General features: G+C 38.9%; 4 protein-coding genes across 4 annotated transcripts; 2 read left to right on the forward strand and 2 right to left on the reverse strand.

The window, feature by feature from the left end:
* Positions 1-2,308, forward strand: dynlt3 (dynein light chain Tctex-type 3). The gene is made up of 5 exons (XM_030771610.1): positions 1-107; positions 603-644; positions 936-1,059; positions 1,151-1,228; positions 1,492-2,308. Exons 1-5 carry the CDS (start codon positions 81-83, stop codon positions 1,566-1,568), a joined length of 348 nt encoding a protein of 115 aa, XP_030627470.1. The 5' UTR covers positions 1-80; the 3' UTR covers positions 1,569-2,308.
* Positions 2,309-3,156: 848 nt separating this feature from the next.
* Positions 3,157-8,774, reverse strand: cybb (cytochrome b-245, beta polypeptide (chronic granulomatous disease)). Its single transcript, XM_030771560.1, has 13 exons — positions 8,715-8,774; positions 8,512-8,604; positions 7,749-7,859; positions 7,547-7,631; positions 7,147-7,295; positions 6,427-6,608; positions 5,962-6,094; positions 5,777-5,869; positions 5,238-5,491; positions 4,223-4,385; positions 3,787-3,933; positions 3,389-3,513; positions 3,157-3,274 (listed from the first exon to the last, which is right to left on the reverse strand). The coding sequence occupies exons 1-13, from the start codon at positions 8,757-8,759 to the stop codon at positions 3,157-3,159; spliced, it is 1,698 nt and encodes a 565-aa protein (XP_030627420.1). The 5' UTR covers positions 8,760-8,774.
* A 1,768-nt stretch (positions 8,775-10,542) lies between these two features.
* xk (X-linked Kx blood group (McLeod syndrome)) lies at positions 10,543-14,922 on the reverse strand. The gene is made up of 3 exons (XM_030772104.1): positions 14,678-14,922; positions 13,068-13,330; positions 10,543-11,369 (listed from the first exon to the last, which is right to left on the reverse strand). Exons 1-3 carry the CDS (start codon positions 14,920-14,922, stop codon positions 10,543-10,545), a joined length of 1,335 nt encoding a protein of 444 aa, XP_030627964.1.
* Positions 14,923-22,981: 8,059 nt separating this feature from the next.
* On the forward strand, positions 22,982-26,745 carry grpr (gastrin-releasing peptide receptor). Its single transcript, XM_030772106.1, has 3 exons — positions 22,982-23,391; positions 24,718-25,069; positions 26,359-26,745. Exons 1-3 carry the CDS (start codon positions 22,982-22,984, stop codon positions 26,743-26,745), a joined length of 1,149 nt encoding a protein of 382 aa, XP_030627966.1.
* The last annotated feature ends 240 nt before the right edge of the window (positions 26,746-26,985 follow it).

A 26,985-nucleotide genomic window follows, 5' to 3' on the forward strand; every position in this document is an offset into this window, starting at 1 on the left:
CACTGCTGTTGTGTTTCATTGTTGTAAATCGAGTTGACTTGGTTCGTAAGCTACATTTTTATTATTTTCATTAGGGAAAGATGGAAGAGTTCCATCCTGGAGACGAGGTAAGTAACATTTAAACTCTCACCGCGATTTGTTTGAATCCGTTTTTACTTACTTGTCTTGGCTCTCAGTACCAGCAGAGATAAAGGGCTTGCTGACTATTAGGTTCTCTCTACGTTCACTAAGCCAGTGAAGAAACGTAGTTTAGTGAACTGCTAGCTGACTTGTCAGCGAGAAGAAGGACTTGCTGAGGAGCAACATCACTGTCACTTAACAACGCAACATTTTTAACATATCTTGGTGTGTTTTTGCGAGAAATGGTTGTACGTTTTGTTTGATGGTTTTCTGGGTGTGGTCAAATAGTGTTCTTTAGCCGGTCAAACTAATCTTTTTCCTTTCTCATTGTTAGACCTGTGAAGACGTCATTAGTTACAGAGCTGTCGCTTTATTTTGAGTAGATTACCAAAATGCGTGTGTGGACTCGGGGATTGTGTAGCAGTCGTTAGAACAATGTGTTTATAATCACCTCTCCTTATCTTTTTATCATTACATCATAGGTTTCCTTCAATCCCGATGAAGCAAGTAATTCCGTGAAAGAGGTAATAATGGTCTATATTGTTGTAAACCACAGAGATTGTTTAGAAATATACAGTTTTGTGCCCGTTGACATCCCTGCCCCCCTAAATGGTAACGTCAGAGCCCAGGTCTCAATGGGCGCTTTCTAAGTTGCTGAGAGGAGAATGGAGCATATTGTGCGGGAGATATCTCATGCCTCACATGTGCCTCTGTTTCTTGCTTTTTTTGTGTGTGTGTGTGTGTGTGTGTGTGTGACGAGACTCTATGCACACAGTATTGATTTTTATGATTGTGTATCATTATCTTTTCCTCAGTGCATTGAGAGTATTATTGGAGGAGAGGACTACAGTCAGAATAAAGTCAACCAGTGGACGGCTAACATTGTAGAACACTCTCTCACTCAGCTGGTTAAACAGGGGAAGCCTTACAAGTACATGGGTATGATGTTTTAAAATCTCTGTTTTAAGTGCCTGTTTGTGGCTCATGCTGCTGAATGATGGCTGACTTGTGTTTGAATTGCCCTGTTTAGTCAATTGTGCTGTCATGCAGAAGAGTGGTGCAGGCCTTCATACAGCAAACTCTTGTTACTGGGACACCGCTACGGACGGTAAGAGACGTTACATTTGACTGATCCCAAGTCAGTACTATTGAAACATCAAATTGACTACAGCCTGAGTGAACTGTAGATTTAAAAACACTGTAATGACCCCATAGCTGTGCCTTCTATGTAGGCCTCTTTGACATTTCATTGATTTATCCATCCATTTCAAATCGATTGAACATTAAGACATGTCCAGAGATTTCATTAACATATGAATGTAGTTGATTCATGTGATCTTTGTCTGATATGTTGGATGTGTTTCTTTTCAGGAAGCTGCACTGTGAGATGGGAGAATCGCACTATGTACTGTGTTGTCAGTGTGTTTGCTGTCGCCATAGCCCTCTAAAGAAGGCAAAATCTGCCTTCACACACCTGAGACCAACACATGCACAGACTCAAAATCTTTCAAAAACTTTCTGTACAAAAATCTAAATGGTGGCGAATATCTCATATAGAGCAACATCATTCCACAGACTTAAGGAACTGTTGCTTAATCCTGAATGGCCATACTGATTTGTGCACTCATTATAAACTTTATATATTATTATTATGATTATTGCTTGTATGTAATACTAGCACATTGTAACTATAGCTGCCATTCCTTTTTGCCTGTGAAGGTGCTTTATGTAGAACGGATAGTAAATAAGTATTATATGTGAGGAATGGATTTGGTTGTTTTTATTAAAGGGTTTTTTTGTGGTATATGAATGACATCATGACAATGAGAACACCCCCATTACATTTATACTTAAAAAAAAAAAAACCCTGTCAGTGTGGTTTTGATGTATTCAGTTGACTGTGATAAACGAGTTTCCAGAATCTAACAATCAACAATTATTTTCCACGGCGTGCAAAAATGGGAAAACTGAATAAAACTTTTCCTTGGTAATATTCCAAATTCTGACATTAGACCAACACTGGTTTAGTGTACACTGTACAAATGTGCAAAGATGGCAGTAAATCCCTATTTCAATACACTTGGTTGCTAATTATGTTTGCTTTTTGAGTGTGTTTTGTGTGAGCCAGCTTGAAATAAAGAAAGAAATCCCATTTCTGACGTATCATAAACCAGTCAGTATAAAAGTGTGAATACATAAAAGGTTCCTGTGTATAGTACCCTCTCAAGTTATTCATCATGAGAAGGAGTGAAAAAGATCATGAATAAACTAAACAAGTACTGAGCTACTTCATATGTAAACATGTTCTCAAAAGTGTATCTCACTGGGTAGAATATTGCAAATATCTTACATTTCTTGCATAAATATCTCTCATCAACATCTTCAGTGTTGCTCATCAAATTGCTTATTTGTAACCTTTGAAAAATGTACTTCTAGTAATGGACAGTTTGTTGCTTGTCAGCAAATCACTACTCCACATGTAACAAAAAGAGAACATGATGAGATCAGAAGTACTGTACTTTTACAATGATTGAATTAGTTTATTACAATGACTTAGTAGCAAAGTTAACACGTGTGGAATGTAAAAGAGGAAGCAGTCTTTTGAAAGCAGTGGGTTTTTTCATGTACAGAATGGGAATTCAAAGAGTTGCCAATGTTGCAATCAACCAGCAAGCTATTTCTTCATGTATTTCTGCAAAAATGAAAATCCCCTTTGAAGATTTCACAATAGGGTTGAAAATCAGAGGAGCCACAATAAGGGCAACAGAGAAGTTATACACAGATAGAGAAGTTGTCCTTAAAGTACACATAGATTGTATCTAGTGTATGCAGGTATGTAGAGATCTTTGACTTTAGATTAGAGGTCCTTGTAAATTGGTTACAGTGGCAGCCAAAAAAAAAAAAACACCCTTGAATATTGAGATTTCATTGGATTAAAGATAAAGAAAGTTAACAGAAATGTAGATAAGCAGATTTATGACTATGCTCAAGTTGCATAGTCACTTTCACATTGTATTTCCCAGTGGGCAGAGCTGTTCAGAAGTTTTCTTTGTTAAATATGAATTTAACTTCGGCCTCAGAGTGACTCAGGCATTGCTTCTCCAATGCTTTAGCCAATGCAGTAGGTCCACACAGGAACACGCCTACTTTAGATCTGAGATTGGTAGAAGAAGAGATAGAAGAGAAGGGAAAAAACCACATATATATGGTCAATGCTCTACTCCTTAATTACCATACTGAATTTGCTGCTGCCAACCTGTTCATGTACCTTGGATGTTTGGTTGCGATGGTGCTAAACTCGTTGTCCCAGTTGGGTTTTCCATACAGAGTCTTCTGCTTCAGGCCAGTAATGGGGTCATTTTCTGCCTCATGGTGAACTCTGAAATGTGCAGCCTGTAATGAAAGATTTCAGTAGTTCTGGCTTATTGAAACTGTTCCCTACTCACATGTCACAAGACATTCTGAATAAATAATATTTTTTTTTTCGATTGCAACAAAAAAGAGAAAATCATGTAATTGTAAAGATATGACGTATCTTATTTGGGATTTTATGTGCTTTGGTCGATCTGTCACTATATAAACCACTTTCTGTAACTATTTTTCCCTGCCCCCATTCATTTCTTCTGTGTTCATACTTGCTAAAGATTGCTACAGACTGTGGCTAACCTCTGCGTCCTTCCAGCGGGTCAGATAGATATTGTAACTGAGGAAGTCACTCATGCCTTTCTCCGTCATCTGTCCCTCCAGGCTCTGCAGCAAGTCAGCAAACCACTCAAATGCCTGTGTCTCTGGACACAGCCAATAGAAGTAGATCTGCAGATATGAGGGGGTAAAATCTTTCAGCAAATTCATAATCCACATATGCAATTTACAGCCATTATAATGTCCTTCACAAATAGATTCAACCATTAATCTTTTAAAAGCAAATGCATGAAATCCGGATTAAAATTCCATTTGAAATATGGAGTTGAGCATATGAAAATACACTTTGGAGTAAACGCAACCCCATAAATGTTGTTTGATGTATCTTTGAATGAAGATTCAAAATACTTTCCTAACCATAAGCTGCCCTAGAACCATGGGGCTGTTGTCTGTGACTCACCTTCTTGGTGAACACATTTTGGTTTTCCTGGACATGCTTATACCAGACAGACTTGAGAATAGATGCAAATGGGGTCACTCCAATGCCTGCACCCACGAGCATAACAACCTCATAGCGAAAGACATCCTCACTGGCCGTACCAAAAGGACCATCCACTGCCATTCTGCAGACAACCAGAACAGAGAAAACTCAGAAAACAAGTAGTGTTTTTATCAACAAGGGAGATGTTTTGAAGGGTGTTGACTAAATATGACCATAAATCTCTATTTCTACATCTACATTTATTATACTGCCACACTGTAGCTCGCTTAAGAATCCATCATGGCAAAAGCATTTTATTATTTCTCGGTTTGAAAATTTCTGTAGAAAAAACTGTGACAGTTTTGAAATTGTGAAAAACTGTGGTAAGATTTATAGTTAACAGCAGTTAAAGTTGGGTTGCGTAAAAATGCAGCTTTGTAACTGATTTGAGTATTTATTTTTACCTAAACACCAGTCCGGTTAAATAGATGTATGAATTTCTTCATTAGTTATGTGTTGTACTTTCGTAGTTTGTGAGGCGTGGTGCAACTTCTTTAAAATATGTGTGTTTTGTACAGTCGTTTTTTTTTTTGTAAAGCAATCTATTTTTTTTTTAAAAAAAAGAAAATTCCTTGACAGTAGTGTTTCTCCTAACTTAACTCAACCTAATGTGACCTAAAGCGTGACATTGCGAAATCTGAAAATTCCACTTTTTTGTTTTTCTTAACCAACATGAAAATCTGCATAAATACTGTATCTCCCTGCGTGCAGTCACTTCCTTCTCACACAATATGACAATGAAAACTGTTGTTCCACATCCCCTTTTCTCATCCATACATCCAATTTCCCTTCTCTTACTGGTGTACAAAAAGGCTCCACAGCGCTGAAAGCACCAAATGTGACAGATAGTCCAGACACGACAAAGAATAAAACCAAACTATTGTTGAGCCTATTTGCTGTTGCTATCATTGTTACTCTGTGTAGTTTCACATACTTGGGCAATTTCCAGGCTTCTTGGACCTCAGTTTTGTCTCCTCCACAGGCTGTATAGAGTCCCTGTGTCCAGTCTCCCACTATACGGATGTGGACACTGAAGTGGTCCTCCTCTGGAGCGGAGGTCAACGTGAAGGGGTGCCATTCCAGTTGAGAGACAGAGGGACACTGTAGGAAGACATACTGTCCCACCTCCATCTTAAATCCCTTTCGCTTCATTTGTAGCTCTAGTGTTTTGGATGGGTGCATCACAACCTGTGAAGGTGCAAAACATAGGCAGTGGCTAAATGAGGACGGGACCGAACCTTTACATTCACAGAAGCAGTTCAGCCAGTTCAGTTGTAATATAATATAAATTGAGTCATTCCTTTATTTCACTAGTTTTAATAGTAAAATATAATTATATAACTGATACCATATTTCATGACACATCTTTCGTGATGTGCTGCAAACAGAAAGGAAGTGAAACAGAAGGTAGAAGATCTTACTTCTGCTCCCATGTATGTGTTGGCTTGTGGTGAAAACATCATTTAAACTCACCTTCGTAATGACCACTTTCTGCTGGGAGCGGTAGAATCGCACCAGCCTCTCGCATAAGTAGAGAAACATAGGTGCCACCACCCAATACCACGTCTAAAAAAAAGCCATTGAAACTTTTAATCCATTCATTGTTTCTGTCATGATTTGACATCGATGTGTTCATGAGAGAAGATCTGAATGGTCACCTTTGGAGGGTTTCCAGCAAATTCTGGTTCAGGACAGTGGGTTCCATTTTGTCCCCATGTCTCAAACTGATCGGCACATTCTGTCACGTTGTGTTTCTTTAGGCTGTCAGGGGTTTGGCCTCGTACGATTCGCCTATCACAACACAAGATCAACTCAAGTACATTTACTGCTGTCATCAGATTGATACAGAAGCCATCAGATTAAGCCAAAATTCTCTACAGTCCCTCCCTCTGGATAGAAATGTCCAGTCGTGCTAAGTGAGTTAAGTTCATTTGTGCTGTGAAGTTACCCTGGAGCCAATTCAGTGATAACTTCAAGATTCAATGAACAGTATATTAACAATATAATAAATCAGCAGCCATAATGTCAATCCCATGACATGAAGACTGTCTTGAGGTACTGAGTATGTATGCTGAGTATATTGCTTTAACATGGCTGAGTTTTGCATTTTGTTTCATACTCACCCAACTCCATGAAGGACCAGACCAATGAAGAAGATGACAAAGAGGTGATGAGTGTACCAGAACACTTCAAAATATGACCTCCTGATGACCTCCATGGATGAGGTAATAATGAGGATCAGAGCCAGCGTAATCGCCACTCCTGTCAGTCCGGCAATGGTTGTAAACATCACATAAGTCTGACTCTGTAATATAATAAGGAATCAAAAGAAAAAAAAATCCATCAGTGATTTTGTCCATAAACCCTTCAAACATAGTATTTCAAATTATTTTAAAAATCAGCCTTCTAGATAGCAGAAAGAATTTTAAAATGGGCTGAACGAAAAAGCACTGGGCTGAACAGATTTTTGATATTTCAGATATGACACATATGTTAGGTCAACTGGCGCTTCTTTTGTGGCTGTTATTTTGGGCTATTTGTACTTAACATAGTTAAAACCACAACATTCCTCATAGACAACAATGAACTGTATAACATACATAATAGTGAGTTGCAATCTAAATAAGCACTCGATTTTTTGTGGCCATGGTGAACTTCCTGTCAAGTGTTATTTTCAGTGAAAAGTCATTAGTATCATCAGTCATCTGCACAGTGACACAACATGGAAAGCTTATGATTCTTCACAGAACAGTGATGAGAGTTCCTGTGCCTCTGCATAATTGTGGGCGGTCACTCCTACACAAATACTGTCGGTAAAGGGCAGAAGTCTTTTTTGCACTCACAGTTTCATTGCTTCTGATAGGGTTCAAAAAGGATTTGTTGTCCCCGTTACCAATCTGGGAGAGCACGTACGGCAGGTAGCTAGTGTTGGCATTGATCTGGGCTTCCATGAACCGCTCAAAGTTGAAGAGGTGAGCGATGATATGAATAGCTGAAATAGATTTCAGAATCAATGATATCATTCTGAATAAGCTCTTCAGTAAATCATATGAACTCTTTGGTAAGTTATAAATTATTCTAAGCTAAATGGCCCTTTAAACCATTTGACATCAAAATAAAATGATAATGTTCAAAATAGATGTACATGGTGTGTTCTTTATTGTGATGGGCTGTAAGGGGATGTAATATACAGTATTAGTATGCTAGGGATGCATTCAGATAATGATATTAAGATATTATTACCTGTGTGAAATGCTATCATGTATGCCACCAGTTTGTGGAAGGTGAGGTTTCTGTCAAGTTGTCGAGCAGCAGTGCGACTACAGTACTGTATGAAGACAAAGTGTATGTGAAACTATACACTTCCCAATCTGAAAAGTGATCACTGATTGGTCTTGATATTGTGTTTTCTTCAAGACTATAAATTTCCCTCTCCTTCTCTCACCTGAATGGAACCACGCAGGAAGGACAGCAGGTTGCGGCACACAGGCAGAAGGATCAACATGCAGTTAAAGTTTAGGCAAGCAGCTGGAGCCCTGGCCCAAGACAGAGCATGCTAGAGACAGGGTAGAGAAAGAGAGAGAGAGAGACAGAGAGAGAGAGAGAGAGAGAGAGAGGTGAGATGAGATGAGATGAGATGAGAGAGGAAGGAAAGGACATACAGGTCACAGACAGAATGTGAAATACTTTCACTTCCAGTCAATTATACTTTCAGCTCTCACAGCTGGGCTGCACTTGGTCGTGACTCATATCTGTTGAAATACAGTTAAAATAAGATAAGATAAGATAAGATAACATAAGATAAGATAAGATAAGATAAGACAAGATAAGAAAGAACTTTATTCATCCCGAAGGAAATTCTTGTGCTTGAGCTTGCTCAAAAAAATTACAACAACATAAGAATAAAAAACAATAGAGTAATAAATCAGTGCCAAATGGTTAATAGTAATTATTGCACATGATATTGAAAAGTAATATTGCCAATGATGTTGAAAGAGTTAAGTTCAATTACAGTTTAAACATAGAATTTCACTTCCTGAGGGTTTTCCATCCCATCAGTTCTTAGTACAAATAAAATGTGAGCCACATTTTGCAGTGCAATATAAAAGTTTTAAAAGCATACATCCAGGACTACAATATTACATTCAGTTTTGTATATAACTGGTTGAAAGACATAGTAAAAGAAGAAGAGCCTGGTTTTTTCTTACCCCAAGTATGACCCTAGTGTAGAAAAACCTTTCTGTGAGGAAAGCCATGTAGAAATGAACAAAGAGAAAAGCATTGATCCCGAGCCACACCAGCTGCCGGGCAAAGAAAAAAAAGAAGAAGGTGGGTTTAGTCACAGAAGTTTGTTTGTTGTAGCATGTTTAAAATTGAGAAATCTAAAACAGTCAGAACTGCAAAAACTCACGATGACAAAGACGGAGAGACCCTCATTGGCTGCAAAGTTGCCCATTGTGAATGCGAATGGGAGACTAACCAAGTGTGTATGTGTACGTGTATTAGTGCGTCTCGAGAGTGGGCTTGGTATATATGACAGAAGGTCAAATCAGGAAATGTCAGTCAAAACTGGCATCCCATCAGCACCTCACAGTCACACAAGGGGACGGACCTATACCAAAGAGGGTGTGTTACATTTGGAGGATGTATGTGTGACTGTGTTTGCATGTGTCCTTGAGTGGCAAGGATGTGCTCAAAGGAACGTGTAAGTTTTAAACAGGAAGAAGAGTGCTTCAGGTTCATTAACAATATGCCGTTAGTGTTATCATTATATACAAATAATATGTTGTCTTTAACAAAAGAGTTTGAAGAGCTGTGAGAGTAGGTCTACAAATGGTTATGTTAAATAAACATAGACACGTTTCCAAAGCTAATATTCAGTCTGGTAACTGACACATGTCTATTCGTTGATCATATGATGTGATTACAAAAGATTTATCGACACACATTTTATGTCTTCATTTTCCTCTATATATAGTAACTTGTATACTTGCATCAGTGCACCGCACAAATATTCATAAGATTTGCTCTGTGCAATTGACCCAAAAATGAGAAGTTCATGGCAACAGTTCTCAGTATAGGAAATGAAACGAACAACGTGGTCACGTTTCATGTTTGAAATGTAATCTTTATTACAGGTTTTGCTTGCGGATGAAAAACGCTGAAAGTAAAATCTGTATTTGCTAGGAATCATTCCAAAGTGGTGAGATGATTCTTATGAGATTTTGACTTTTTTTTTTTTTCTATGCGGGCAACCTTCAGTAAGATGACTGAATTTATGTAACATCTTTAACCACAAGGAGGCAGCAGAATTTAGGTACAGTACAATCATCTGCAGCTCCTCACACATTTACGATTACAACTTTACCCCTCTCTTAACAAAATACATAACAATCATCTTGTGCAAAATGTGGTTCTTTTCTCATCAAAATGCAAGTGCAATAAGTGCAAAATGTGAGTGTAAAAGGGAAGGAGATAAAGTAAATTGTTAAAATATACATTTTGCAAAAAAAAAAAAAAAACCTGACATATGCCAAACATCAAAGATTATAAACATCATAATATCACATGCTGCATGTTTTTACCAAGTAAAGAAACATAGGCAATAAAAGGTGTTGTCAAAGACTGTAACTTCACTTTCACTTCTTATTAAGATCAACCAGTGAGGATCTGGAAGTCATTACTGGCTTTGGCCCACTCAACAGTAAAGAAATCTTTGCTAGGTTACCAGTAAATCATAGTTCATTTTCAGAGGTAACTCAGAAAAACTGAAGAATAAACCTGAGAGGCTTTATGTTATATGGTACACTTCCGGAGAGCAATGCTCTCCGGAGAGTGAAAATGAAATACATTTTCTTAAAACATCTGCAAATACAATCTTTAAATAAAAATTAATATTGAAATAATGCAGCTATTTTAAAGGAGTAAACTGCACAACAATAAACGAACAAACACTGAGACAGAACTTCAACATCACAAGACGGAAGCAGCAATTTCATAATTTCATGTCTTGGGTTAAAGGTTTCACATGCATTCTGGGTAGTTACTTCAATGAACCATGCCACAAGAGTCAGACTGATTGAAACCTCAAAGCCTGACAGAGAGTCAACCTCAAACTCAAGTCAGAGGAAGGTTCCTTGCACATTCCACCACAGTATAACAAGGCAAAGAGCAATGTTTCATTGGCTGTCAAGCTTTTCTGTAAGGGGCACTTGTTCTGATGTGCTTTGCTGTGAAGCTCAGGGATTGCTGGACAAACTCTGGCTGATGTCCCCGTTAGTGTTGCTGGCTGGGTCATCCCCTACCTCTTTGTCTGAGAGGTTGGGCTGTTCTAGAGAGGCTTTGGGTTGGATTGGCTCTGCTTGGGAGTAGGGTCCACAAAGCAGGCAAACTGAGCCACAACACTCCCACAAGCCTTGGGCCACGCTGGAGGAGAACAGCTGCCTGCAGGGGTGGCAAAACTGGTAGAAAAGCAGCATAAAGAAAATGGCAATGGTATAGCCCACCAGCAAGAGCAAGGCCAAAACGGGCACATCCACAAAGCGGTAAAAATCGGTCTGGTAGACATACCAGAGCAGTGTTAGTGTGGTGTTCTCCAGAAAGCGCAGCGTATAGTAGCCAGCAACATGGTACCAGCTGTGTGACTTGTTGATAAGATCCGGATCGTAGAGCTTCAGCTGCACAGCGGACCAGCAGAACATGTTGATGCCGGCGTACAGAAACGTCAGGAGGCAGAGGACAATGGTGGTGCCCACACGCGTTAACGTCTTCTCAATGTTCTCTGGAAAGGGCGAGCAGCTACGCCAGAACAACACCCACGGGTAAAGGAAGAAAATCAAGAAGTTGATGAGAACGACAGGGAGGACCCATATCTGTAGCACAGAGCTAAAGAGAACCAACACCACCACGCGTGTGGCGATCTCAAAGCTTCGCCACAAGAAGATGCACAGGTAAGCTACCGGCCGGACGTCCACCTCATAATCATCGTAGCGGATTTTAATGGCGAGGATGTTGCAGCGCAGTGCACCATACACTATGGACAGCAGAGAAATCACCATGAGGGTGCCTGAGAAGAGGAAAACAAACATAAGCCCCAGTTTGATCGAAGCCCCAAAACTCAGAGGAAAACAATTACATAAATTTATTTTGTAAATCAGACCCAAGACACGTTGGCTCTTTGGATGTATGACATTTCGACACAATTACTGTAGATCTTTTAGCAAAGGAGAGCTGCGCCCCGCAGTCAATTCCAAATTCAATCCCCCCCAAATAATGCTTTTGTCAGATCAGGCTAAATTTGCTGATCCAGAGTCAGCTGCCATTCTCCTTATCTTAATCCTTGGCACTGCAAAGACTGATCCTCCATCTGGCATGCATGTCTTTCCAAGACAGTTCTACAGTTCTGGCAACACCTTCACCTTACACCATGGATTACTGCAAACCAAACAGAGAACGCTCTCTGTTCCACTCAAAGCCTGGTTAGTCAGTAAAGTACTCAAGCAAAGAGTATATCTATGACAGACTATAAAGAGTGTACCATTCGGTAAGTAGTATGGTCATGATTGAGTTCCACAGACTGCAGTATGTTGAGGCTTACCTGCCTCTACTGCATATACTGCCTTTAGGAATTATGATACATTTTTCCTCTGTGTGACAGCACTTGGTTTAAAGTTCAGTAAACCTCTTAGCAAAATGGTGTTTTAGATATCGGTTTAATAGCAAAAGGATTTTCAGCTTCCTGTTCTTCCTGTTTTGCTGCTGAGGACACTTTCTACTTTGAAGCTTTTTTTTACTGTTCTGTCTACAGTTCTCTCTGAATGTTGCTGTTGCCTTGGTGGCATCTATAAAGAGATCGAGAGTCTCTACATTTCCTTCTACACGCACCCACAAACTCACTCATACGCACGCACACACATTTTTCCTACCCAGTTTTGCATACACATACGCTCACCGACACCTGTGTGTAACTGTAAATTATTTTTAGCACTATTATTGTGCGCTTGTATGTTTTCTTTGCTGCTGTTGTCATTCTTATTGACTAAAGTCAGCATACTATTAAAGCCCTCAGATATTCTGTTAGGGTATTATTTACTTTGATTTATAATTAAGGTAATAACACTTTGATTTAATTAATTTCATAAGTGCCAAATGTTTTCAAATTTTACTTCAGTTTCACAGTTTTGAATATTTAAATATAGCTTGGTGGTGGCACTGGAGTGAATGGAGAAAAATCTGTCTCTGTCAGAGTGACAATTGTTCTAGATTTAGCTTTCCATTGGTACATTACTTTCATTCGGGCTCTGGTTTAATGTCGTGTTTGACCTCCACAAGGATGTGCCATAAATATGCAGCAGATAATAGCAACTATAACACCACTCTTTCTCACATTCACTGTTAGGGTGTGTTTATGAGACACTGAACTGAAGTTTCCCTTGTGTGCAGTGTTCTGTGTTATCATACAGCAGATTTCTTTGACTCCTTGTATTTGCTAATAAACTGTCATCAAGTCCCACTCATTTGTTATGGGACTTCTTCTACATGCAAAAACCCACCGTACTAAAGGAACGATAGGCAAAATTTGGTGTTCCTCTCAAACATGCCCTGCTTAATTTGAAATCCGCTTTGAACTATTCAGACAGTATCAGAAGTCTGTATACATGAATAGCCCTTAATACCATAATTGCATTTTTTGCTATCCGAATGTTTTAAGGAGATGCATAGTATGGATTCTAGTACCCTTTACAAAATGTATAGTGCATAATACCTCTCCCAATGGACACTCCCTGTTGCAACACACATATGTAGAGCTGCAGGGTCAGCTGAGGGGCGGAGCCCAAGAAGGCCTGAATGACAGAGGTACGGGCAAAGGCAGCACGGTGTGTAAACAGCTTCCCCTCTGCCTGCCCAACTTCCTGCTCCACCTCCTCCGATAGGCCACCTTTGGGCATCTGCTTCTTCCGGGTGATGGTGACATATGGCTCTTCGATCTTCCCCGCGCTCCCATAAATACAGAAGGCATCTAGGCACCTGTAACCACAGTTCTCCCTGTGTTAGAAAATGCCATTGTGGGTCTACTGCCCTGAATAAGGAGTATCAAATGGAGACCAAGGCTCCTAAGTTGGGCAAAGTGCCGATCCAGCTCATTTAAAATGCTGAGGGCAGTCTGCCTCCGCAGTCTGCATTTTATGCCTTGCCAAGCTTAGATTGCAGTTGCCGTCTGAGAAATTACATGGGGCCATAACACCTCAAAACCACTGTTTTTTGTTTAATGCTAATGTCTGTTTTCAGTTAAATCCCTCTGCATCTGTTGATTCTGCATCTTATATACTGGCCAGCTGTTTTGGCCTACTCTGAGAACTTACCGTGAAATGTTCAATGAAATTAATAAATTATGGATGACACACTAACTGAAACAGAGGCTTGCTTTATGTAATGAGGCCAGCACAGGGTGAGCTACCAAATTTCAAGGCAGAAAGGCAAAATGTATCACTTGAATGCATTGTAAGGGCTCAGTTATGCGCACAGCTTTGCCTGACAGTTGAGAGCAGTTACTGTGACATGTTTACTGACACGAGGGCCATCAATCGCAGGAGTCAAGCACTATTTTTGGTCGTGGGGTGTCGTAGGAGGAAACACGCATGGGAGATGAAGCTTTTAATTTAATCACTCAGCTACCTTTCAGGGCTCAGCTTACTGCCCTAATAACTTCAAGACAAGTGTGTTATGAGTAGCTGGAATGAATGTTAACTGCTTAACATTTTTTGTCGTTGTTGTTGCTATGCTTTTTCTGTGCTGAGTTCGTCAGATCAGAAGGCCACGTGATCAACAGATTCCTAACCAGTTCATATGACAGAAAGGACCTCAGATTCGTAACTGTAGGGATCGCATGGTCGATTCCTTCTTGGCATGTCTGGGACACTAAGTCGTGACACAGACATTTTTGATCACCAAGTAAACAATGCTTTCGAATGACATTCGTCTCTACACATGTTGATTTCCTACACGTTATTCCTGTAGGAAAATGCAGTTTGTCATTGCTTAAAAAAGGACAGATTACAAGTCTTTTAGTGATACATTTAGGTTTATTCATGTTAGCCCATTCATTTGGCAAAACGGCAAATTGCTATTTGCCATCACTGTGATTTGCCATTAAGCTGAGGCTGCTTTATAATCGAACAAATCCCTCTGACAACAAACATGTTTGTTTATTTCCGTTGAAAAGGGCAGGACTGGAATCTTCATCCGGTTGTGAGGACTAATCAAAACATTTACTGAAAATCCCCCCAAACTACAAAAGCTGCTCAGGCCGAAAGCAAACGCTGTTTCATCGGTTTTATCCATAACACATCAGTGAATCAACCATTCGTATCCTACCTGATTATCGGTCCGAGCTGCAGTATGTGGAGAAGGAGCACGAGCGGTCTATCCCTGCTGAGGTCTCGGTGAATAAATATTAGGGTGAGCTGGACCAGGACAGAGGGGACAAGCGTAAAGAGAAGCGTGAAGCCTTGCCAGATTTTGTCCCCTGCAGAGCGGTATGTAGAACTAAGATAGAGAGCAGCCGTAGTCTCGGCCGTAAATAAAGAAACCGACACTAGAACAGAGCTAGGCAATCTCATCCTCACTCAGCCATTTTAGTCTTCTCTTCGCCAGTCTCTTATCTCGATTCTAAGACGGATGGTGGAGACATTGACGGCACGACCGCAGCTCGTCAGCTGATTGTGGGGAGCACCGTGAACATTGTTGTTGTAACTTCCACCAGTAGGTGGCGCGGTGGAATCAATATTAGTTAGACCTTTGTATGGTCGCGCATCGTTCTATTAGAGAGTCGATTTAGGACTGAATTCTGTGTGATCAATACGACTAATACATTGATCAGCCTGTTTTGCACAGTCGACTTTTAGTTGCTGTCGACATTTAAAAACAGCCAGACTACAAATAATAAACAGACAAGAAACAATCAACAAGACGAGAAGATAATGTATGTGTGTTCAATTAATCACTAGATGATGGTAAATATAATGAAATAGGCAATTTCACTACGCCTTGTATCGTCTAAACCTCTCAATAAAACAACTGGAATTGTAGATTGTGTCCGGATAGTTTTTACAAATTAAAGTTATTTCAAAGTGTCAGTGAAGTGTCAGTGAATTATGAAGTGTTATAATTTATTGTGATGTCTCAGGTTTTGTGTTCGAATTTGTCTCAAAGAATTAAGTTTGGATGGTAATTGGTTACTCACATGGTCAAAACAAAATTTAATTAAACAAAAAATTTGCTACAGTCAGCGAATCACTTTACGTCATTCTGTGCCAGAACCTATTTTGATGAAGTGTTCAGTGACACGGTGACAACGCGAGACAAATTATTCTCTTACCGCAGTAGTATTACTGCGTCTGACGCCGTTTACGAACAAACCTGTTTTTCTGGAGTATTTACAGGTTAGGATACATTAGGGTACAGTTTCAGACACCTATGATTCCTCAAAAACTCTGAAGAAACTACTCAAGAAACTCAGTTACACTAATGAAAGCACAAGTAAGCGGACAAACAAACTCAAACGGTGACATATGATGAAACTGAGCCTCTGTAAATCGTCAGTAAGCAGAACCTCAATGCTCTCCCTTAACCAGATGTGATACGCTTTTGATCAGTGTAAAACCATTTGGCTTACCAAGCACTTTTCTGCTTTCTGCAAACGCTGAACCAAGTGTTGTCTCTAAACAAGAGGAAAAAAAGGAAAAAAAAATAAAACAACCAATTTCTTTATACTTGGTTCCCATTTCCACCTGTGAGAGAGGCATTTGTAGTTACTGCAAAATGAGAAGATGGAGACTGGGAGATGAGGTAATGATAGCATGATTAGAGATCCCAAGTGAGATTCACTGTTTAAATTATATCTACACAATGGAAAAGTCTTAAATTTTAAATGCTTCAGGGTAAAATTGCCTCAGTTGCACAATAGCAGCAACAAAGGGCTACAGAGCCTCTTTTGAAAAGGCACTCTGTGTGAAATGTCGATTGGTGTGAAGTCTAATTTGCAGCTGTGTGTTCCAGTCATTACATTAACTCCTTGTCTTTGGTTTTAGCCATTTCATTGTATGCCCTGCTCTGCACTTACTGTGGATCATGAACATGTTGATATGTCATAGAAATGTCATTGTACTTATCTGGTGTATAATGAAATTCATGACATTTATTCTTTGCAGGAGTTGCTATTTGTGCCCAGGTTTAATGTAGTTACTATTCTAATTTTACATGCGGCATAATCAAAGAACTATATGCCATTCATGTTTGAATGCACAATACCTTGCAAATTACATTAGAATTTTGATTCATACACACAGTGCTTACATTTTTTCGAGGCTTTTCATGTTACAAAGCTCTGTGGTGTGGTTATATAAGATTATTAATATATCAAATAATATCAGAGAGTTTGTTTGTTTGAGGAATAGAAAAACTGATGAGTTGAGTATCAAAAGATTGGTTTGTGTCAAGGCATTGCTGTAGCACATCTATACAAAACTACAGCACAGAATGTCCAAAATAGACATTGATTTTAGATATTAAGCCATCATTGGTAGTTCCACCTGAATGTCAGGTTGTTTTGGTCAGGGCAATCTAATCAATTTTCAGATCCCAAGCTTTGGTACATGCACTTTTTTTAAAAAAATTTTTTTAAGATATAGTTTAATTCAGTTTATTATTTTAGTTGTTAAAGAGTGGCCTGAATACTCCCTCTTTGCCATTACAAGGTTATCAACCAGAATTACTATAACAAAACAGTCAAGTCTACAAATCCAATTACCCATTACATGCTAAACAGTGTTTTGAGGCAAATTTACTTTTAAAACCTTACAGTAGTTCAGGCTCAGTGCCCTGATGTTTGCTCAATAAATTAAGCAAACATCATGAGCAGCCTGTGTGTGAACACGGGTTTGTTTTGATGTAATGATCAATGATGAGATGTCAGAATTTTTTAACATACATTTTTTTCATAAGCATCCAGAGAGAGAGAGAGAGAGAGAGAGAGAGAGAGAGAGAGAGAGAGAGAGAGAGGCCTGACAAGGTGTCAGTGGGGGTAAAATCTATTCTGGGGGCTGTAGGGTGTGAGATTGAATGGCTCAATTGCGTCATAAAAGCATAGTTACTGAGAACCCCATAGAGATCAGCTGAAGTCCCCACAGCGTGTCATTCAAAGTCCTAATTTACATGTCTTTGTTACGCCTTCTGACTACACAACTGCTTATGGGACCCAGCGAGTGGAGCGTGTTCTGAGTCAGGAAACATGTTAGAAAAACACAACCTGGACATGCATTTGTGGTATACTGTAGATCTACAGTCTAAAAATAAAATAAATCTTTATACTCATGTAGAATATTACATTTTAATGTCAGCATCTTGGAACAACTCTATCCGCCACAGTAAATAGATTGTTACTGAATTGTTAAAAAGAATATTATTTGTATTCCATTTTGTGAAGTTTCCAACACATGTAGTCAAATTGCTTGGCAATGATGAAAAATTAATATCAATTTTTGTCAGTAACCAATACAAATGTACTTTGTTTTTAATAAAAGATGTAGAGAACTAGTATTTTAGACATTTACAGTAACTTGGATGTTTCATGTCTGTTAATAAGCACTGCATATTGGCTACAACAACAACAGCAGCAAGAAAAGCGCTCATTCTATGTTCTGATTCATCCTATAATGTGATATGGTATTTTCCCAACAGTAGCACATGATGTCAAATCTATTCTCCGGTTCAGCATTTTGTCGATTGCACATGTTTGTTCAACTACTGGAGTCTTTATTTAGAGCCATCTAGAGTCATACATGACATGGTATCCAGGAGACAGCTGATTGGTGCTAAAAGGACAGGTGGTGAAACACACTATAATACTTCCGTGCACTCACAACTGACAGGCAACTTAGAAAAGAGTTTATCAGACACCTCACAGAATATGACTGGCTAGTACGATTCAGAGGGGCTTGAAGACATCTGGGACACTATTCTTGTAATTGGGGAAAAATACTTTTGGTTCTCAGCGTATTTGCACAACTTAATCAGACCTGGCTCAAACCAAATTTTGAGAGATTTCAGTGATCAGTTTTGTACCAGTCTGTTCTTTGTTGCTACTGAAGTTTGTAGCACTTAATGTAGCAGGATCAGTGGAGAAAGATATGACTGTTAAATAGTTTAATCATAATGTTGTCAATTATCCAATCATTTATATTGCCCATTTATACATTACATTCAGTGGGTTTGCTTTCAGTCACCACTGTGAGTTTGCACTGACACAACTGCAAAAAGAGTCTGTTAAGGGTAGCTTTAGTGTGCAGTGCTTTATGGCAAATTAGTAGGACTGATGGAAATCAAATTTGAATGTACAAATCATTCATTAAGAGGGTGGCCTAAATGCTGCATCTTTGCCACTACAAGTCTGCCAACTGGAGTACCAAAACAGTAAAGTCTCGTAAATGAGTCTGTTGCCATTTGAATCTTTACAAAGCAAATAATTTAACTACTAAATTATTTAAACAAGGATTAAAAAAAACCAAAGATTAATTTATCTCAGTAGTTTGTGTTTTAACTACTCCTCTAGGACGTGCTTTTTTATGCTTTTGTCCAATTTCTGAATATTTAAAGTAGACCTATATAGCCAGATTAATATTTAATGTATTGCAGCCAATTGGTAATCCTATCTAACATTAAGTGGTACTAAAATCATAAATCAAAAAATGCTCCACTAATGAACATGAAAATCAATTCTGTTTGAACTTTGTACTCTTCATCAGTTTCTCTTGTTCCTCTGGTTGTTTGTCAGAATCAGCAAGCATAAAAAACACAAATAAATCGACCCCATTCTAGCTTCAAGTAAAATAAAATATTTTTATTCCTCAATAAGATGCAGTTAAACATATTTTCAGATTTCATCTGGTTGCATATAGAGTCAGACAATTTCTGTGTGTCTGCGTGTTGTCCTGCAACCAGTGGAGGATCTTTTGATCTCCATGTGTGAAATTGAGTAGCAGATGTAGATTTGAGCTGTAGAGGTGGTTCACATTTGGTCCTACATGTCCTTTCGTATTTGAACATCACCATTCACAGGGTGTCTCATGCAACCTCTTTACTGAAAAATTGTTTGATTTGGACAAACCGCAGTGCGTGATTCATGGTCGCATGGTCATATCTGTGCGAGTAAAAATCCATCTGGACTACATAAGCTAAAATGGCTTCCCTTCCAATTCACTTTCAAATAATCACAAACCAAATAAAATTGGTATATGGAGGATTAATGAATACAGGATCTGGTTGTCAAGAAAGGCATGTTTTTAAATTTCATTGAAATGCAGCCTTTTCTGATCTTTTGTAGTTTTGATAAGCAGGCAAAAAATTCTTTGATTTTTCAGAACAAACAGTATCATAGCATGCCATATGCAATACTAATGCTAAAGCCTTTCAAAAAGAAGGCTGATCATAGGGAGGCCTGTGTCCTGAGGATGTAGCCTCATTTCAGAAGGAAAACAACCAGCTGAGCTGCTTCCTACTCAGTCTAACCAGCTGGGGGATCTGCTCTGGCATTAGAGGATGATTACTATAATAGATTAAATCAATGGTGATTGAGGAAAATGCTAATACCCCAGTGTGAAGCTTGGGGTTTGTTTCAGTTATGATTACCCAATGTTCCATCAGACTTCTGGTCTTAGTAGTAATGGGAAGAAAATGTCAAAAGGAGAATTTATCAAATGGTCTCATAACGGAAAGGTTATGGCATTCTTATCCAAAACCTGATGACCTTTGACACTGATTTCTTTGTCTCACAATGTATTGGCTTTTCTTCTATGTCTCTTCAAAACTGTAAAAAAAAAAGCTGCATATAAAATTATTTTTTGAGTTTCGTTGCTTATTTCTGAAGCAGTCATTTGCCTCACATCATTTCACTCATTTGGGGCTTTATATAGTATGTTAGGGCTAAAATCTAAGTTATTAAGATAAATACATAATGTCTGGATATATCCTAATATGTTAATCTTTTTGATAAACAGTTTGTGTTCTGAGAGGAGAAATCTAAAGAGTTCAGGAAAGGACATCAAAGTTTGTTTTCTGTTCCTATTCAGCTATGACACTGCTAAGAAAAAAAGGAATATTCTTCCACCTATTTATTTTTCAAGGACACAAACACCAAATCCTAAAGTCATTATTGATTCATGGTTAGTGAATCTGTATTCAAACGCCTGTCTCCATGCTTCTGAAATATAATAAAAAGTGACATTTAATCCTCATACCTAAGTGTTGAGAAAGGTTGCAAAACAAGAGAATAATTGCAGCTAAATTGCTATGTGAAGTATATTTTCAAACACTGTCGTCACAGCTATCTGGATGAAGAAGGGAAAACCTTGCTAATTTTCTGAGACGTGACATTAAGCTGGCATGACATTTAGCAAAACCAATAGTTCTATCACATCAACGTGAATTTTTGAAAGAGCAACAAAACAAAACATTGACAAGCCATGGAATCTGAATGAACCATAGAAATGAACACACAGTGCATATAAAGATCAGGTTGGTTACATACTGTACATTCAGATACAGTTAATATTTACTGTGTAAAGTGTATTGTCTTCAGGTAAAAAAACAAAAAACAAACAAAACCTGCCCCCCCCCCCCCCCCCCCCCCCCCCAAAATCAAACAGTTTAATATAATCAGTATGCAGTGTTTTACAAAAAGCCAAAGACCTGATTATTTCCGTTTTGTAATTTTGTTCCAGTGACAGTCCCAGAAGCTTGAGTCAAGGAGGACTCATCTCTGTGGTTCTATTAAAGGACGAACTAAAAACCTGTTATTCCTGTCTTAAAATCCTAACATTCATCCACCAATAGAATCAGAACTATAATCCTTTTTAATGATAGTGATACAACTGGGCTGCACGCAGAGGTGATTTGAATATAACAGCGGGACTTAATGGTCAGTGTCTTGTTCACATCAGACCTAAAAGAGACACAACTATCCTTTGGGATTCAGGATATCAGATCAAAAAGCATACAAGCCCTCTTTCTGTCAGTGACTCGATAAATACCACATTTCCCTCCACAGGAACAAGACAAGTGTGTAGCTGTGATTGCACTGTAACTATTGAACCTTTAAAATCACGCAACCGTCATTGCGCCCACTGTGCATTGAAAATCAATGTGACATAATAACCTGTGAATGCACAAGTCAACATTTTACTTGATGTGTAAGGTTGTAAATAAAGAAAGTAAATCAAACCACCGGTTGTCAAACATTGTATAGACAGCTGCCTTTTTAACTGCACCGGGAATGAGGTTTTTATAATCCTGCAAAGAGACCATTGGGAGCCTGTGGAAATGGTGACCACGCAATGATTGGTTTTGACTGGGAGATGTGTCTGACACAAGTATGAGTACACGGTGTCAGGAGTCAGTCACCAGGAAGCCGGTGGAAAGAAAAAAGAACTGTTGGAAGGATGAATGTTAGAGAGTCTTTGTAAATGGTTCTCTCTGGTAGTCTTATAAAAGATTATCCCTCTATTCACACCTGGTGAGCAATAATCTGGCCATAATGTCACTGCCATCCCCATCTTTTTTCTTAATGCATTTACAATGACTGTTCTGTTCCCAATGACTGTTTCTGTGGTTTCATGCTGTGTTGCTACCTGTGTTGAAGGCTGTAATAAGAAAGTTATTGTGTGAAACAGATGTTTAGCGTGTTTTCGCCATAGGATGCAGTGTTACTGAAGCGAGTCTGAAATCAACAAGGCTAACATTTAATGCAAGCATTACTTTTAAATACACTAACAATGCATGTATTTGACATTTCTGATTTATTGTATAAGCAAATTTCTTTATGACATCAGAGTCGTGAGGCTATAGTATTGTCAAAGGAAATAATAAGATGACCATGTCAAAAGAAATGTCATATCTTTTTCAGTACTGTATATCTTAAATTTTTAATTTTTTGTTTGTTTCACTAGAGAAAGATGATGTTTTAGCACCTTTTAGACTGTCCAATAAAACGCTCATTTCCGTGAAAATTTTCAGGTTTCAGTGTCCTTCAGATTAGATCGAAAATTAAATGCCAGAGTTACAGAGGTCAGATATATGGACGCAAAAATATAAAACAAACGGGCCCAGGAGGCTAGTAACTAAGTAAAGGGGCCAAGGACAGTGTATTCAAGCGGAATTTTCCTTTATTTGGTATCTGTCATTTTGAACGTAATTACGAGTCATTCCCTTAACATACTCAGTATAATCAACTGGTTTCACCTTTTTGGAGACAAAGCGTATAAACCCCATTTGTTGCAAGTCTCTCATGCCTCCCTGACTGTAGTTTTGCCTTTAGAGCGCAAGCGCAAAAAAGATGTTATGTTCAAACCCCGCATCACTGGAAGTTTCAGTTGAGTCACGGTGCTCTGCGAGACCAAGCTGAAATAGACACCTTGGAGATAAGGTGCTTTGAGGGAAGTTCACGTGATTTTACTATCGCCATTGTCTCACTGATCGATTAAAACGTTCTATATTCTTCAACATTTTTGTAATGAAGAAGCGCAAGATTTGCAGGCTACATTTGCTGTCCATGTGCAATTAAGGAAAAAGTTGGTATTATGATTCTTTTCTCCTCAAAATGATGGGCTAGTATTTTAAACTGTTAGCATGTCTGTTAAGGAAACGTCTGCATCAAATCTTGAAGAGACCAAGTTAATTCCGAACACATCTGGGGAGCAGAGCAATCCTACGACCGTGTCAGAACACTGGCTTTGGCACCCGGGCATTGCCATTGCTGCAGTGTATGCGTTCCTCATTACTGTGGGACTGATCGGCAACATAACGCTTATAAAGATATTTTGCACCGTTAAATCAATGAGAAGTGCGCCAAATATTTTCTTGTCAAGTCTTGCTTTGGGAGATGTCCTACTGCTGGTCACCTGCGCGCCCGTCGATGCCAGTAGATTTCTGGCTGACGACTGGCTCTTTGGTAGAGTGGGTTGTAAACTTATCCCGTTCATTCAGCTAACGTCAGTCGGGGTGACAGTTTTCACTCTGACCGCGTTATCTGCAGACAGGTAAGGATGTTTAAAACAAGGTAACATTCTTGCTTTGATGCTGCTAATGGAGGAGTGTGCGCTCTGCGCGTCCGCTAGGCTACCATGTCTTGTATCCACTCATGGAACTTGATAGGTATTCATAAGAAGATTACGTTTACTATGATGTGAATTTATCGTTCCCTCAGAAGTTAACATCGCAGTAAAGATGTTGTCCAGTGGCAGTATTAATTCTCAGTGTTATTAATCTGGAGCTACCCTTTCACTCCCATTATGACATTGCTCACTAACCCTTACGCGGCCACGTGCATTTTTTTTTTACTAAGGACAGGCCAATTTTAATCCAGTGTTACTGTGTCATCTTTAAAAGTCGCCGTCGAAATCCGTTCGCTATAGGCTATCTAGGATTGTAGGCACCACGAAGTTATACTGAGTACTAAATTCCTTTGGGTCAATTCGTTTGCACTCAGATGTGCATCTATTCATAGGGCCAGCATTTAGAGGTTGTATGGATTTTGAATAAAATTATCATAAGTAATTCCGAACCGCTGTCAGTTTTAAAAATAATCACAGAATCCTCGATAAAATTACTCATATTTTTTAGCACATGGTTTGGATTCTCATTGTTAAAGAATTTTCATAATTGCAATAACTTCCTCATTGTAGACAATCATCTATCAATAAATGTAAAATATTTTATAATTAACTTTATAATATATGAGATCCACTGTCACAAAAGAAACAAGATGTTTCCTTGAAAGCATAGCTAATAATATAAATAGCTATAATGAACATTTAAGGAAGTGGTCAAACCTTGTGTGGTCAAGTTGACAATTGGCAGCTATTGAATGCAAATGTAACAACAACTTTAAAATGATGAATCAATTGTATTTATTAAATGTTCACACTCGTGTGACAAAATCACATTCTTCTCAACATTAATAATTGTCATAGGTTATTTTTAGTACCAGAATTGATCAGAGCTTAATTCTGTAAATTAATCTGGGCCTTTAACCTATTTTATGTTGACAGGCCCTTGTTTGAATGACTTCCTGCCTTTTAAAACCGCCTTTAAATGAGGCACATGTTTCACTTAAATGGAGAGGAGACAGCTTTTCATTAAGGAGTTATTACAACACAGAAGAATGGGAGAATTATAACACATTGTAGCAACACATTGTAAAGTGTATTTTAAATTTTTGCTCTCAAACGTTTATGACTTGTTCTTATTTTCTGTTTTTTAAAGCAGATGATTGTCCATAAATTTAAAAGAGCAAATCCTTACAAAATCCCCATAAAGATGACTGATCCTTTTCTGGAAAGGAATAATCTATCCTACATTCACAGATACAAAGCCATTGTCAAACCCATGGACATACAGACCTCCTATGGCACCATGAGGGTCTGTATCAGAGCTGCAGTGATCTGGATCCTCTCTCTCATCCTGGCCATTCCTGAGGCTATCTTCTCTGATTTACACACTTTCATCATCACTACTACGAACGAGACCCTCGTGACATGCGGCCCATACCCTCACGGTGGTGACCTTCATCCCAAAATCCACTCAATGGCCTCCTTCCTCATATTCTACATCATTCCCCTCTTCATCATCTCAGTCTACTACTTCTTCATTGCCAGAAGCCTGATCCGAAGTGCCTACAACCTGCCTGTGGAGGGCAGTGTGCATATGAGAAGACAGGTGAGTTTTTCTGTACATCAGTTTGCTTTTTTTTTTTCCAGTGAACACAGTGCAGTCAACCTCTGTTGCTTTCCAACAAAACATCTGTGTGAAGTCAGTATTAATACAATGGGAGTGGGATGTTGTTGAGATGTTTTCATTGAGTCCTCACAGTGTGTCACATCTGAGTATTGTGCAACCGGAGGAAAAAAAACCTGAGTTTAAGCATCACCATTGTACCTTTACCAGTTCATTTCAGATGTAATGTTAATGGTCAGAGGACGGTTAAAGAACAGTGTTTTTGGCAATACCGTCCCTTTTCAGAACTGTCTTTTAGTCCATAAGAAGGCGTATTATAAAATTGTAGACGTATAATTTCTTGAGATTAAGTTCAAGATTTTGTTTTTACCTAACAAAATGCTTTTAAATCGCATGATTGAAATGAGTCATCATGTAGGTTGAAAGGATTTCTTTTCTGCCAGATTGCTGGACAGTTTTAGATTTGAGTGCCTTCTGCTCTATCCTCTAAAGAGAAAACTGGAAAAATTGTGTACTTTGAAAACATAACTGGATTGTACAAAGCCAGTATTTGTAGTTATGTGAGTTGGTCTGTTTTATGTTTAAATTTGTACATATCAAACAAAGTGCGCTCACTGCTCAGTTGTTGTGAACATTGTGGGTGGTTCTGGTATCATTGTTGGAGAACACTTTGCAAAACACACAACTTACAATAATTTTTCTCTTGTGTACATTTAAGCTTCACAGTATTTTGGGGACTGATAATTTATTACTCTTTTCAATAATAATTTAATTTTGTGCTGTATAAAACAATTCTTTTGTTTGAAATTTTCTTTGGGATTAGATTAATCAAAATCAACCCACACAAACCTAATCATAACCAGCTTTTAGGTGTAAGAAGTATGTGCACACTTGCAGTTTTTTGGGGGGCTATATACCACAGGATATATAAATGTTTTGCCTCCCCTCCCCCAAACTGTTGCTTTTACCTCTTTGTTGGGGGGGTCCAAGTGTTAATTAGGGTGGACATACCCCCCCCCCCCCCCCCCCCCCCCCCCAATCCCCACCCTAATTCGCACCCTGATCCAATCTATGTATTGATTCTTGGAAAAAAAAATGCTGAGTGGAATGATGGAGTGGTCAAAAACCTGAGCTGTCTACTTTTGCTCACATTAGGTCGTTAATACTACTGTCAAAAACATAAATGCATGTTTTACATTCTTGATGATTATGTAATTACAGTGATTTTCACCTTCTACCTGTGAATTAAGTTTGTGCTCTTTGACCCACAGATAGAGTCCAGGAAGCGGTTAGCTAAGACAGTGCTGGTGTTTGTGGCGCTGTTTGCTGTGTGCTGGCTTCCCAGTCATGTTGTGTACCTCTACCGGTCGTACCACTACTCCAGTGTAGACACTTCCCTGCTTCACTTCATCGCCAGTGTGAGCGCTCGCATACTAGCCTTCACCAATTCCTGTGTCAACCCATTCGCCCTGTACCTGCTGAGCAAGAGTTTCCAGAAACAGTTCAACAAACAGCTCTGCTGCTGCCGCCAGTCGCTTCCTCTGCACTCACAAGGCACGGGACGCAATAACACTCACATGACATCACTCAAAAGCACCAATCATTCGCAGGCTAGCTTCAGTCTTGTCAATGGCAACAACACGTGCCACGAAGGATGAGGATGATTTGATATAACCTGGGAGGAGTTGCTGAGTGAGATAAATTGTAATTTTTTTTTTTTTTGGTCCGTTTCATATCTTAGCTTTTTAAATTTGTGTCTCATCAAAGCAACATACAGTTTTGGGTTCTTTTAAGAGATGATCAGCCTTGTTGTGTTGATTTACTTTGTCACTGCAGGTTATTGTACCACTGAATTGCAGTAGATGCAGAGAATATGCAGGAAGTACAGGAAGCAGAAA

This window comes from Chanos chanos, chromosome 4 (assembly GCF_902362185.1).
Source record: "Chanos chanos chromosome 4, fChaCha1.1, whole genome shotgun sequence".
In the NCBI taxonomy this organism is placed as follows: domain Eukaryota; kingdom Metazoa; phylum Chordata; class Actinopteri; order Gonorynchiformes; family Chanidae; genus Chanos; species Chanos chanos.